General features: G+C 46.5%; 1 protein-coding gene across 6 annotated transcripts in view; it reads right to left on the bottom strand.

Moving 5' to 3' along the window:
* Positions 1-14,188, bottom strand: part of TOP1MT (DNA topoisomerase I mitochondrial) — a 45,561-nt gene extending 31,373 nt beyond the window's left edge. Inside the window, exons 1-6 of one of the 6 annotated variants that reach the window (XM_077271367.1) lie at positions 13,955-14,139; positions 10,260-10,304; positions 9,571-9,653; positions 9,295-9,400; positions 8,335-8,387; positions 7,364-7,441 (exon numbers count right to left, since the gene is read on the bottom strand). In XM_077271367.1, coding sequence (XP_077127482.1) covers positions 7,364-7,441; positions 8,335-8,387; positions 9,295-9,400; positions 9,571-9,653; positions 10,260-10,304 — 365 coding nt within the window. In that variant the 5' untranslated portion in view covers positions 13,955-14,139. Of the gene's footprint in view, positions 1-7,363; positions 7,442-8,334; positions 8,388-9,294; positions 9,401-9,570; positions 9,654-10,148; positions 10,305-13,954 lie in introns of those variants that run through there. The other 5 variants (XM_077271369.1, XM_077271371.1, XM_077271368.1 and 2 more) reach the window with 5 other exon arrangements.
* Between the last annotated feature and the right edge of the window lie 462 nt (positions 14,189-14,650).

Raw genomic sequence — 14,650 nt, 5'->3', positions numbered from 1 at the left:
TACCCCTAGTTCTAACCCTAGTTCTAACCCTAACCCTAGTGGAAAAAGAAAAAAAATATTTTCTTTATTTTATTATTGTCCCTACCTATGGGGGTGATAAAGGGGAGGTTTATTTATTATTTTTTTTATTTTGATCGCTGTGATAGAACCTACCACAGCGATCAAAATGTACTTGTAACGAATCTGCCGGCCGGCAGATTCAGCGGGCGCACTGAGCATGCGCCCGCCATTTTGGAAGATGGCGGCGCCCATGGAGAAGACGGACCGACACCGGGAGCCTCGGTGAGTATAAGGGGGGGGGTGGCATAGGAGCAGGGTGGGAGCGGACAGGAGGACGGGGGAGCGGAGCACAGGACGGAGGGGACTACGGGACAGATCGGTGGCTTCGGGGGGCGATCGGTGGGGTGGGGGGGGGCTCACATCAGTGTTTCCAGCCATGGCCGATGATATTGCAGCATCGGCCATGGCTGGAGTGTAATATTTCACCAGTTTTTTAGGTGAAATATTACAAATCGCTCTGATTGGCAGTTTCACTTTCAACAGCCAATCAGAGCGATCGTAGCCACGGGGGGGTGAAGCCACCCCCCCTGGGCTGAAGCACCACTCCCCCTGTCCCTGCAGATCGGGTGAAATTGGAGTTAACCCTTTCACCCGATCTGCAGGGACGCGATCATTCCATGACGCCACATAGGCGTCATGGGTCGGATTGGCACGGGTTTTCATGACGCCTACGTGGCGTCATGGGTCGGGAAGGGGTTAAGAAGCCGCCGCCTCTTCTCTCATTACCTGTATTAATTGCACCCGTTTAACCTCGCTACCTGCATTAATGACACCTGTCCACACACTCAATCACACTCCAACCTCTCCATGATGGCCAAGACCAAAGAGCTGTCTAAGGACACCAGGGACAATATTGTAGACCTGCACAAGGCTGAGTTGCACTACAGGACAATAGGCAAGCAGCTTGGTGAGAAGGCAACAACTGTTGGCGCAATGATTACACAATGGAAAAAAACAGATGACTGAATCTTCCCTCGGTAGGTCTGGGCTTCCATGCAAGATCTCGCCTCATGGGGTTAGGATGATTCTGAGAAAGGTCAGGAATCACCTCAAAACTACAAAGGAGGACCTGGTCAATGACCTGAAGAGAGATGGGACCAGAGTGTCAAACATTACCGTTAGTGACATACAGGGATTATAATCCTGCAGGGCATGCAAGGTCCCCCTGCCCACCCCAGTACATGTCCAGAACCGATTGAAGTTCACCAATGACCACCTGGATGATCCAGAGGAGGCATGGGAGAAAGTCATGTGGTCAGTGGAGACCAAAATAGAACTTTTTGGTATCAAATCCACTGGCCGTGTTTAGAGGAAGAAAAAGGATGAGTACAACCCCAAGAACACCGTCCCAACCGTGAAGCATGGTGGAGGAAACATCATACTTTGTGAGCGCTAATATGCAAAGGGGACAGGACGACTGTTCCATATTGAAGGGAGAATGGAGCACTGAAGATGGGTCAAGACTCAAAACACACAGCCAGGGCAACTAAGCAGCGGCTCCGTAAGAAGCATTTTACGATCCTAGAGTGGCCTAGCCAGTCTCCAGACCTGAACCCAATAAAGAATCTTTGGAGGAGCTGAAACTCAATGTTGTGCTGCGACAGCCCCAAAACATGAAACATATGGAGAAGATCTGGATGGAGGAGGGGGCCAAAATCCCTGCTGCAGTGTGTACAAACCTGGTCAAGAACTACAGGAAACGTCTGACCTCTAACTGCAAACAAAGGTTTCTGTACCAAATATTAACCCCTTAAGCCCCGAGGGTGGTTTGCACGTTAACCCTTTCGCGACATGCGCCGTACATGTACTGCGCATGTCGGGTCCCCTGCTTTGATGTGCGCTCCGGCGGTGAGTGCACATCAAAGTCGCGACATGTCAGCTGTTTTGTACAGCTGACATGTGCGCGCAATAGCGGCGGGTGAAATCGCTATTCACCCGCCGCTATTAACCTGTTAAATGCCGCTGTCAAATGCAGACAGCGGCATTTAACTACCGCATCAGGCCGGGCGGCCGGAAATGACGTCATCGCCGACCCCCGTCACATGATCGGGGGTCGGCGATGCATCAGGAAGGTAACCATAGAGGTCCTTGAGACCTCTATGGTTACTGATGCCGGCCTGCTGTGAGCGCCCCCCTGTGGTCAGCGCTCACAGCACACCTGCATTTCAGCTACATAACAGCGATCTGATGATCGCTGTTATGTAGCAGAGCCGATCGGGCTATGCCTGCTTCTAGCCTCCCTTGGAGGCTATTGAAGCATGGCAAAAGTGAAAAAAAAAAGTTTTTAAAAATGTGAAAAAAATATTAAAAATATAAAAGTTTAAATCACCCCCCTTTCGCCCCATCCTAAATAAAACAATAAAAAAAAAACAAACCTACACATATTTGGTATCTCCGCGTTCAGAATCGCCCGATCTATCAATTAAAAAAAAGCATTAACCTGATCGCTAAACAGCGTAGCGAGAAAAAAATCCGAAACGCCAGAATTACGTTTTTTTTGTCGCCACGACATTGCGTTAAAATGCAATAACGGGCGATCAAAAGAACGTATCTGTGCCAAAATGGTATCATTAAAAACGCCAGCTCGGAACGCAAAAAATAAGCCCTCACCCGACCCCAGATCATGAAAATTGGAGACGCTACGGGTATCGGAAAATGGCACTTTTTTTTTTTTTTTTTTTTTAAGCAATGTTTGGAATTTTTTTTCACCACTTGGATAAAAAATAACCTAGACATGTTAGGTGTCTATGAACTCGTAATGACCTAGAGAATCATAATGGCAGGTCAGTTTTAGCATTTAGTGAACCTAGCAAAATAGCCAAACAAAAAACAAGTGTGGGATTGCCCTTTTTTTGCAATTTCACCGCACTTGGATTTTTTTTCCCGTTTTCTAGTACATGACATGGTAAAACCAATGATGTCGTTCAAAAGTACAACTCGTCCCGCAAAAAATAAGCCCTCACATGGCCATATTGATGGAAAAATAAAAAAGTTATGGCTGTGGGAAGGAGGGGAGCGAAAAACGAAAACACAAAAACGAAAAAGGGCCGCGACTTGAAGGGGTTAATGACCGGGCCAATTTTTACAATTCTGACCACTGTCCCTTTATGAGGTTATAACTCTGGAACGCTTCAACGGATCTTGGCGATTCTGACATTGTTTTCTCGTGACATATTGTACTTCATGATAGTGGTAAAATGTATTCGATATAACTTGCGTTTATTTGTGAAAAAAAAAAATGGAAATTTGGCGAAAATTTTGAAAATTTCGCAATTTTCCAACTTTGAATTTTTATGCCCTTAAATCACAGAGATATGTCACGCAAAATACTTAGTAAATAACATTTCCCACATGTCTACTTTACATCAGCACAATTTTAGAACCAAAATTTTTTTTTGTTAGGTAGGTATAAGGGTTAAAAGTTGACCAGCAATTTCTCATTTTTACAACACCATTTTTTTTTTTTAGGGACCACATCTCATTTGAAGTTATTTTGAGGGGTCTATAAGATAGAAAATACCCAAGTGTGACATCATTCTAAAAACGGCACCCCTCAAGGTGCTGAAAACCACATTCAAGAAGTTTATTAAGCCTTCAGGTGTTTCACAGGAATTTTTGGAATGTTTAAATAAAAATGAACATTTAACTTTTTTTCACACAAAATTTGTCTTCTCCAATTTGTTTTATTTTACCAAGGGTAACAGGAGAAAATGGACCCCAAAAGTTGTTGTACAATTTGTCCCAAGTACGCTGATACCCCATATGTGGGGGTAAACCACTGTTTGGGCGCATGGCAGAGCTCGGAAGCGAAGGAGCGCCATTTGACTTTTCAATGCAAAATTGACTGGAATTGAGATGGGACGCCATGTTGCGATTGGAGAGCCCCTGATGTGCCTAAACATTGAAACCCCCCATAAGTGACACCATTTTGGAAAGAAGACCCTTAAGGAACTTATCTAGATGTGTGGTGAGCACTTTGATCCAACAAGTGCTTCACAGAAGTTTATAATGCAGAGCCGTAAAAATAAAAAATCATATTTTTTCACAAAAATGATCTTTTCGCCCCCAATTTTTTATTTTCCCAAGGGTAAGAGAAGAAATTGGACCCAAAAGTTGTTGTGCAATTTGTCCTGAGTACGCTGATACCCCATATGTGGGGGTAAACGACTGTTTGGGCGCATGGCAGAGCTCGGAAGGGAAGGAGCGCAGTTTGACTTTTCAATGCAAAATTGACTGGAATTAAGATGGGACACCATGTCGCGTTTGGAGAGCCCCTGATATGCCTAAATATTAAAACCCCCCACAAGTGACACCATTTTGGAAAGTAGACCCCCTAAGGAACTTATCTAGATGTGTTTTGAGAGCTTTCAACCTCCAAGTGTTTCACTACAGTTTATAACGCAGAGCCGTGAAAATAATTTATTTTTTTTTTTTCTTCTCACAAAAATGATTTTTTAGCCCCCAGTTTTGTATTTGCACATGGGTAACAGGATAAATTGGACCCCAATAGTTGTTGTCCAATTTGTCCGGAGTACGCTGATACCCCATATGTTGGGGTAAACCCCTTTTTGGACGCACGGGAGAGCTCGGAAGGGAAGGAGCACTGTTTTCCTTTTTCAACGCAGAATTGGCTGGAATTGAGATCGGACGCCATGTCCCGTTTGGAGAGCCCCTGATGTGCCTGAACAGTGGAAACTCCCCAATCCTACCTGAAACCCTAATCCAAACACACCCCTAACCCTAATCCCAACGGTAACCCTAACCACACTCCTAACCTTGACACACCCCTAATTCTAATCCCAACCCTTATCCCAACCGTAAATGTAATCCAAACCCTAACCCTAACTTTAGCTCCAACCCTAACTTTAGCTCCAACCCTAACTTTAGCTCCAACCCTAGCCCCAACCCTAACCCTAGCCTTAACGCTAGCCCTAACCCTAGCCCTAACCCTAATGGGAAAATGGAAATAAATACATTTTTTTTATTTTATTATTTTTCCCTAACTAAGGGGGTGATGAAGGGGGTTTGATTTACTTTTATAGCGTTTTTTATATCGGATTTTTATGATTGGCAGCTGTCAGACACTAAAAGACGCTTTTTTTATAGCAAAAAAGTTTTTGCGTCTCCACATTTTAAGAGCTATAATTTTTCCATATTTTAGTCCACAGAGTCATGTGAGGTCTTGTTTTTTGCAGGACGAGTTGATGTTTTTATTGGTAACATTTTCGGACACGTGACAGTTTTTGATCACTTTTTATTCCGATTTTTGTGAGGCAGAATAACCAAAAAACAGCTATTCATGAATTTCTTTTGGGAGAGGCGTTTATACCGTTCCACGTTTGGTAAAATGGATAAAGCAGTTTTATTCGTCGGGTCAGTACGATTACAGCGATATCTCATTTATATAATTTTTTTGTTTTTGCGCTTTTATACGATAAAAGCTATTTTATAGAAAAAATTATTATTTTGGCATCGCTTTATTCTGAGGACTATAACTTTTATTTTTTCGCTGATGACGCTGTATGGCGGCTCGTTTTTTGCGGGACGAGATGACGTTTTCAGCGGTACCATGGTTATTTATATCCGTCTTTTTGATCGCGTTATTCCACTTTTTGTTAGGCGGTGTGATAATAAAGCGTTTTTTGGCTTTTTTTTTTTTCTTACGGTGTTCACTGAAGGGGTTAACTAGTGGGACAGTTTTATAGCTTGGGTCGTTACGGACGCGGCGATACTAAATATGTGTACTTTTATTGTTTTATTATTATTTAGATAAAGAAATGTATTTATGGGAATAATTTTTTTTTTTTTTTTAACACATGTGGATTTTTTATTTTTTTTTACTTTGTCCCGGGGGGGGGGACATCACAGATCGCTGATCTGACAGTTTGCACAGCACTCTGTCAGATCGGCGATCTGTCTTAGATCACTGCAGGCTTACCAGAGCCTGGTCTGCACCCGGAAGTAATCCCTGCAGGACCCGGATGCAGCCCCGCGGCCTCAAGGGTCTCAGGGAAGCGCGCAGGGAGGGGGCTCCTTATACCGCCGGAACACTGCGATCATGTTTGATCGCAGTGTGCCGGGGGTTAATGTGCCGGGGGCGGTCCGTGACCGCTCCTGGCACATAGTGCCGGATGTCAGCTGTGATTATCAGCTGACACCCGGCCGCGATTGGCCGCGCTCCCCCCGTGAGCGCTGCCGATCGCGCTGGACATACTATCCCGTCACTGGGAATTAAGTCCCAGGTCACCTTGACGGGATAGTACGTCCAATGGGATTAAGGGGTTAAGTTCTGTTTTTCTATTGCATCAAATACTTATTTCATGCAATAAAATGCAAATAAATTATGTAAAAATCCTACAGTGTGATTTTTCTGGATTTTATTTTTACATTCTGTCTCTCACAGTTGCAGTGTACCTACAATAGATAGACCGCGGAGACCCTTGTGTCGTTACCAGTGCCTTCCCCCCTTCCCCTGATCCCAAAAAGACAACACAAACAGGCCTAGATGGGTTGAACTAGTCGGTCACAGTTTATTAATTTGATAAGCAGGGAGGGGCAAATTAGATTTCGCAACGGGCTCACAGCCGTGGGCCTAGTCTGCGACCGATTGGCGGGCAGCTAATAAGCGGCTACGAACCTTCGCCCCTCCCTCCACTTCCGCTGTGACTTAAAGGGAACCTGTCACCCCGTTTTTTTCAGTATGAGATAAAAATACCGTTAAATAGGGCCTGAGCTGTGCTTTACAATAGTGTATTTTTTGTCCCGATTCCCCACCTATGCTGCCGAAATACCTTACAAAAGTCACCGTTTTCGCCTGTCAATCACGCTGGTCTGGTCAAAAGGGTGTGGTGAAATGGCTGTTTCTCCCCCACCTCTTGCTTACCTTCCCGGCGTTGGCGTAGTGGTTCTCGCATGCGCAACAGCCGAAAAAGAGCGCGATCTGTGCTATTCCCCTGGTTATCGGTGGCCATCTTCCTGAGGCCGCGCGTGCGCAGATGGAGTGCTCCGCTTCCCGGGGCTTCAGGAAAATGGCCGCGGGATGCCGCGCATGCGCAGATGGAGATCGCAGCGGCCATTTTCCTGAAGCCGAGTTCGCAGTAGTGGGGGGGGGGGGGGGGAATTGGCACTGCACAGTTTCCTACTAGCTGTGTCCATAGGGGCTCCGCAGTCCGAGGCGCATTCCCTATGCGGTACCGTGCCTGCCATTACAGACCTCTCCATTCTTTACATACACGTCCAGCTCAGGAAGCAGTGCTGAGATCAGGAAGTTTGGACTCTACTAAAGTGACCCTGGAATACATACCCGTCTTCCTCTGCGGGGTGATGCGTCTTCATTGCACATTCAGAGTTTCGAGCAGAATCCAAAAATTGTTCAGAGGTGCTAAAAGGAATAATGTAAGACATGACTGACAGACCGGGAACCTGTAGACCGCACCCATCCTCTTCTGAATTTATAAGTATCGGGACAGAAGGCATTCACTACCAGCTGCTGCAGGACCACCACTCGGGGTATATACCGCCAGAGGACCGGATGCTAAACTCTTCCTACCGGCACCCGCCCGGACCCTGTGCAGGCCGCTCAGTCATCAGAAGCGATGGTGTCAGTGTTCTACCAACCGACGGACTGCTACGGCCTATGATTGGCTACCGCGGTCAGGTGACTTGGGAAGCTCTTCATAGACCGTTATTAATGACAAGCTGCTCAGTCACATGAGCCCTGCAGCCAATCACAGGCCACAATGATCTGCACCTTGTCTCTGCGGAGAATGCAGAGCGGCCTGTGCTGGACCCAGGTGGGGGCCGGGAGGTGACGATGACTGAATTTATGTTTTATATATGTAATCACATGTTTTGCCTGCAAAAATAGCTTTTGTAAAAGAGTAATGCCATTGAGGACTAGGGACTACACGTAGTAGGGCCCGAATTTACAACTAAATGCAGAAGAGCCAGAACTCAAGCTTAAGAAGGAGCAATTAAGGGCATGAATAACTGACATTTAAAGGGGAAGGTCCAATGGTGAACATTGGGGTCCAACTAGAAACCCCTCAGTGGCAGCTTTAGCTTTCGTCCTACCTGACGCCATGTATGATCTTATGAACAACCACAGTACTTACATATGGCAGTGTCACAGTCTTCAGCACAAAGGGTCATTAACAGAGGATTCATCACTTGTTCCCTCAGAGATGGTGGGCTCAAAAATCAGACCCCCAACAATCAGAATTAAGGAACATTCTAGAGAACCGCTATGAAAGTTTGCATGCGGTGAGGCCTTACCAAGACACAAAATTTTCCTGGATCAGCTTCTCAGAGGATGCAGCTTGTCCAACCTACAGATATAAAAGAAAAAAAAATAAAATAAATATGCAGGTGCCCCGGCCCTCTGCGTGCAGTCGCCCCGGCCCTCTGCGTGCAGTCGCCCCGGCCCTCTGCGTGCAGTCGCCCCGGCCCTCTGCGTGCAGTCGCCCCGGCCCTCTGCGTGCAGTCGCCCCGGCCCTCTGCGTGCAGTCGCCCCGGCCCTCTGCGTGCAGTCGCCCCGGCCCTCTGCGTGCAGTCGCCCCGGCCCTCTGCGTGCAGTTGCTAATAACCTATTAAATGGACATCACTGGTTTCCACAAGCTCCTCTCCCCTACAGTGTCCGCACTAGTATGTGTGAATATATTCTCTCGAGAACAGGGCCTCGTCTACCTCAGCCAAGGACACAGAGGTGGCAGCGCACGTGCGGCTGTCTCCTCCATGTCGGCACCTGTGTATTGGGCCAGGATGGTGGTCAGCATCATGTCCTCACAGCCCAGGGATCCCCGCTGCACAAACTTTCCACGTCCTCCCACCCTGAATAGGTGTCCCAATAGGAAACTTAGGTCGCGATACAGTGAAGGACGATGAGGTCTGTACAGCACTGCAGAATATGTCGGCGATATATCAACAGTAGGAAATATTATCTCTATACACTATTTTTCATCTTTGGAGGGAGCAGTTTTCTCACGCAGGACATAAAAAAAAAATAAATAAAACCAGCATTTTCAGGTTGCTGAAAACACATAGCTTTGATTCTTTTTCGGCCAATTCTGGATTCCGCCCTTCCACAGGCAGCACATGGTCATGGGTCTGCCCTGCCATATAAGTCAGGAGTATTTCAGCTGGTACCCCGTCAGGTGTAAACAGTTCACTGAACAAGGTTGTACAGTTTGGAGGTCCCTCCTCCTGTAACATTACACAGAATCTCTCATCGCTTACTTCCATACGCTCATTGTGTGACTGGTGATGAGAAGAGGCTCCTTTCTTTTCTCCGGGTTCTTCTTTACCGCGTTCTCTCTTTTGGTCTCCGTTAAACTTTTGCTTCCTAAACACAAGAGAAACTAAATGAGCAGGGAGCGCCACCTGCAGACTTAAATGTGGCAGTGCAGACAATAGGTAAAAAAAGACTAAAGAGTGCAGTGAAAAGCAGCAATGGAAAGAGATTAACCACTTATTCACAAACTTGGAGATCACCCCATGGGATAAATAAGTGACCTGTCAGCAGTGGGGGATCTGCCGCTTGATAGCAGGCATCTCGTCCGATCTAACCTAACAGCTTTGCTGGGAGGTTTCTGACTCTGCAATATATAAACAGTCAGTGACTTAAAAGGGCGCTCCGCTCTGGACGATCCTTTACATCAGGAAGGACCAATGACAATAGTAAAATTAGAGGAAAGCTGCTGCCAGGACCCAGAGATCAACAATAATCTGAAAAACCAAGCAGATGCTTAATAACCCTGCACCATCCCTGCAGGGAGGATGAAGCATTGCATCTGTTCCTGGGTAATGAGCAGTTTTTATATGAAAAAAAAATATATATTTTAAGTGCTTTGGGTCTAACAGAGCACTTCACAAGCAGCTGCCTCCCGGATTTGTCTCCCCGCCCATTGTCGCCTCCTTGACTTGACTGACAGCTCACTCTCCGATTTCCTTGCCCGTCTTCACACAGGCTGTTAATCAAAGTAAAGAGGCCGGTGCTGGGAGGGGAAACGACTTCAGGAGGCAGAGGATCGGGAAGTGGTCTGTAATGATCAGACCCCACATCCCCTGTGAATCTACGGAACCAAACTTACAGCTCAGTGAGCTCGGCAGCGATCTTAGCCAAATTCACACTGATGACACTGCGTGCATCAAAGGGGACGGACCCCACTGTCAATGAGCAGCCAACAGAAAGGGCACTATACCAGTTTTAGATCCTCTGGTTTCTGGCACAGAACTTCCTCAGCCATCTAAAAGAAAAAAAAACAGAGTCACAATTCAGTTTTTTACCTTGTGAATAGACATCAAGGCTGATGGATAACGGGGATGGAGCCCAGGGGGCCGCAGAGCTTCTCACCCCAGTCAGTGTTAGGCTACGTGAGCGCGTTGAGCATTTACTTGCAGAAGTTTCTGCATCTCTTGGGGTATATGCATACGTCAGGATTTCTTGCAGAAATTTTCCTGACAAAAAACGGACATTTCTGCCAGAAATCTGCATGCGTTTTTTTTTTTTCGCGTTTTTTCATGCGTCTTTGACGCGTGTTTGATGCGTTTTTTTCCAAATGCATAGAATTGCGGGAAAAACGCAGAAAATTCGCAAAATTAATGAACATGCTGCTTTTTTTACCGCGATGCGTTTTTTTCGTGGAAAAAAACGCACCATGTGCACAAAACATGCAGAATGTATTCTAAATGATAGGATGCATAATGTATGCGTTTTTAATGAGTTTTTATAGCGTTTTTGTTGCGAAAAAAACTGAACGTGTGCACATACCCTTAGCAGGAAAACCGCTGCTGAAAAGAAGTGTGGTTTTGCCGTGTTTCTATACAGCAATGAATGATTATTTTTTTAGCTAAATAAAGATATTAAAAAAAAAAAAAAAAAAAGTTTTGTGATGTAATTTCTTGGTTCAACACCACCTTTTCCAGGGTAATCGGATTAGGGCTTGGTGTCAGCAGCTGTCTGACACCTAGCTCTAGGCTTAGTAATGAAAAGGGGTCAGCCCGACACCCTCAATACTAAGCAAAGAAGTAGTACCGTAGTAATAATAATAATAATATTAATAATAATAATAAATACAAACACACACAGGCACCAGCTTTTGTAGGAGAGTTAACAGAACGAACGTACCGTATATACTCGTGTAAAAGACCTGAGTATTAGCTGAGGCACCTAATTTTGCCTCGAAAAACAGGGAAAATGTATTTACTCGAGTATAAACTGGGTATGCATTGTCCCCTAATCCCTATTCTTGTATGCATGGCTCCTCATCCCCATCCTTGTCTTACCTTCCCTGCGTGCCCTCGTTCCGGTGCCAGCAGCTCCTGCGGTGGAGCGATCACGTGTCCCTGCTCATTAAGGTAATGAATATTCACGTCGACATTTGACAGTATTACCATGCAGCGCTCTGACCGACAGTACCGGCGATAGCGTTACCGTGGGGCACAGTCACAGCTGCGGTGTCACGTCATCATCTGACAGCATTACCCCGCAGAGCTCTGGCCGACAGTCTTAACGACGGTTGCGTTACCGCAGGTCACAGTCACTGCTGCGGGGTCACGCTGACATCTGACAGCATTACCCTGCAGAGCTCTGACCCACAGTACCGGCAGTAGCATTACCGTGGGTCACAGTCACAGCTGCGCGGTCACGCTGACATCTGACAGCGTGATCCCACAGCGCTCTGACCGACAGTCTTAACAGCGATTGCGTTACCGCCGGTAAGAACCACCACACCGGTTTTTTCCACGTTGTCACAGATGACAGCGTGGGAAACACCATAGGAAGCCTGGTAAAACGCAAAACAAAATCTCAGCAAATCCACAAACATTTTTACACCTGCGTTTTTGCTGCGGATTTGACTGACTCAAAGTCAATGGGTAAAAAACGCTGCAGAGGGAAAAAAAAACACTGCAAATACTTAAGGAAAATTACTGTAATGGCTGATAACAGGGAACAGCAAAGAGAAAAAGTGAGGGTCATATACAATGGGGATCACCACACATTGGATTTAGCAAAATAGAATGATTTTTATTACGCTGAAAAACAGATGAAACAAGCAATACAGAAAACAGACAGTTAAAAACAATTAAAAAAGCAACACACTTGTTCCTTAGAAACAAAGCCCATAATAAGGCCTACACCTGCGCTAGAGTGAATAAGGTAATATCCAATAGAAAAAAATGCCTATATGGACACCACTGGGCATACACTAATGATACAGATGAGAAGACCCATAGGTAAGAATATGAGATGTAGACAATAAGGGACAGTACTATACCACAATGATACTAATACAGTTTTCTCCCCCAAAATACTGCCGAAAATACAGCCACAAAATACTGACCCTCAAAAGAGCAAATCCCTTACTTTAGCATGCACAGAGGACTGAAGCTACACCAATATCCTTCAATAGGACAGCAGGCGAGTAAGCCTGCACAGAGTCCTATGTGCAGCCATAAAATACAATACCATAAAGGTGTAAAACACAGTCAGTAGCGCAGGTGGAGCGGAGACCCGACGCGTGTCGCCCCACAGAGGAGGCTTCGTCACCCCTGTAAGGGACTTGCTCTTTTGAGGGTCAGTATTTTGTGGCTGTATTTTCGGCAGTATTTTGGGGAGAAAACTGTATTAGTATCATTGTGGTATAGTACTGTCCCTTATTGTCTACATCTCATATTCTTACCTATGGGTCTTCTCATCTGTATCATTAGTGTATGCCCAGTGGTGTCCATATAGGCATTTTTTTCTATTGGATATTACCTTATTCACTCTAGCGCAGGTGTAGGCCTTATTATGGGCTTTGTTTCTAAGGAACAAGTGTGTTGCTTTTTTAATTGTTTTTAACTGTCTGTTTTCTGTATTGCTTGTTTCATCTGTTTTTCAGTGTAATAAAAATCGTTCTATTTTGCTAAATCCAATGTGTGGTGATCCCCATTGTATATGACCCTCACTTTTTCTCTTTGCTGTTTTCTAATACACATGGTTGGAGGTCAGGGTGATCCCACTGTACAGTCCGTGGTGCCCCCTTTCTAGTCATTTTTTAGGCTGATAACAGGGAGTAATAGACTGTAGTCTCCTCCCCCAGTAACGGCTGATACCAGGGAGTAATAGACTGTAGTCTCCTGGCCCCAGTAGTAGCTGATAACAGGGAGTAATAGACTGCAGTCACCTCCCCCAGTAATGGCTGATACCAGGGAGTAATAGACTGTAGTCTCCTGGCCCCAGTAATGGCTGATAACAGGGAGCAATAGACTGTAGTCACCTCCCCCAGTAATGGCAGATAACAGGGAGTAATAGACTGTAGTCTCCTCCCCCAGTAATGGCAGATAACAGGGAGTAATAGACTGTAGTCTCCTCCCCCAGTAATGGCAGATAACAGGGAGTAATAGACTGTAGTCTCCTGGCCCCAGTAATGGCAGATAACAGGGAGTAATAGACTGTAGTCACCTCCCCCAGTAATGGCAGATAACAGGGAGTAATAGACTGTAGTCTCCTCCCCCAGTAATGGCAGATAACAGGGAGTAATAGACTGTAGTCTCCTGGCCCCAGTAATGGCAGATAACAGGGAGTAATAGACTGTAGTCCCCTCACACAGTAATGGCTGATACCAGGGAGTAATAGACTGTAGTCTCCTCCCCCAGTAGTGGCTGATACCAGGGAGTAATAGACTGTAGTCTCCTCCCCCAGTAGTGGCTGATACCAGGGAGTAATAGACTGTAGTCCCCTCACACAGTAATGGCTGATAACAGGGAGTAATAGACTGTAGTCTCCTCACACAGTAGTAGCTGATACCAGGGAGTAATAGACTGTAGTCTCCTCTGATGGCTGATAGCAGGGAGCCATAGCTACAGTCCAGGCCTCTTCCCCAGCACATACCCGCCGCCCTCGGCTTCTCACCTCTCCGTCCCCGGGGGCGGAGGTCTCGGTCCGGGGCTCTCTCACGCGCAGCTCTCACGGACCCGCCGCCCGCTCTCCTGTTCTCCCACTCTCGGAAGCTCAGCCTCTGCGGGGCGTGACGTCACACGCGCTCGCACTACTTCCTGTCATGCGTGTACCTGGCGCCAGGCCGGAAACTGAATTACGTCATTACGTTGCCACCAAGGTTCCTTAGACGTCGGGACTGAAACTCCAGAATGTGCGGAGGAGGCGGAGCTATATGTGTAGGCTGCTGGGTGCAGTAGTGCATGTCCCAGCAATGCAGTATCTGAGGGTTACAAATAGCTGCTGGGCTTTGTAGTGCCGCCGGTGTCCAGTCAGGCGCTGCACTGATCTGAGCCAGAGATCTCCATCAGGATGTGAGCGCCCCTGGAGCTGGAGTAGGTCAGCTGATCGACAAGGAGGCCTGTGATTGGCTGCAGCGATCAGGAGACTAGAACGTGACATCATCCAAGGTATATGACGTTCTGTTCCAGGCATCTGACCGCTGCAGCCAATCACAGGCCTCCTTGTCGATCAGCTGACCTAAGGACAGGACGCCATTGCCACCTATGGCTGCGGAGACCCCTGGAGCGTCCTGTGCGGGGTCCACACTGCTGACAGGTCATAGCTCCGCCTACAGCGGTCACATTTAGGGTTTCCTGTCCTGTGTAACCT

This window comes from Ranitomeya variabilis, chromosome 6 (genome assembly GCF_051348905.1).
Source record: "Ranitomeya variabilis isolate aRanVar5 chromosome 6, aRanVar5.hap1, whole genome shotgun sequence".
Taxonomy (NCBI): Eukaryota; Metazoa; Chordata; class Amphibia; order Anura; family Dendrobatidae; genus Ranitomeya; species Ranitomeya variabilis.
Note: the sequence above shows the minus strand (reverse complement) of the source record. Positions and strands in the feature narration are given on the sequence as shown.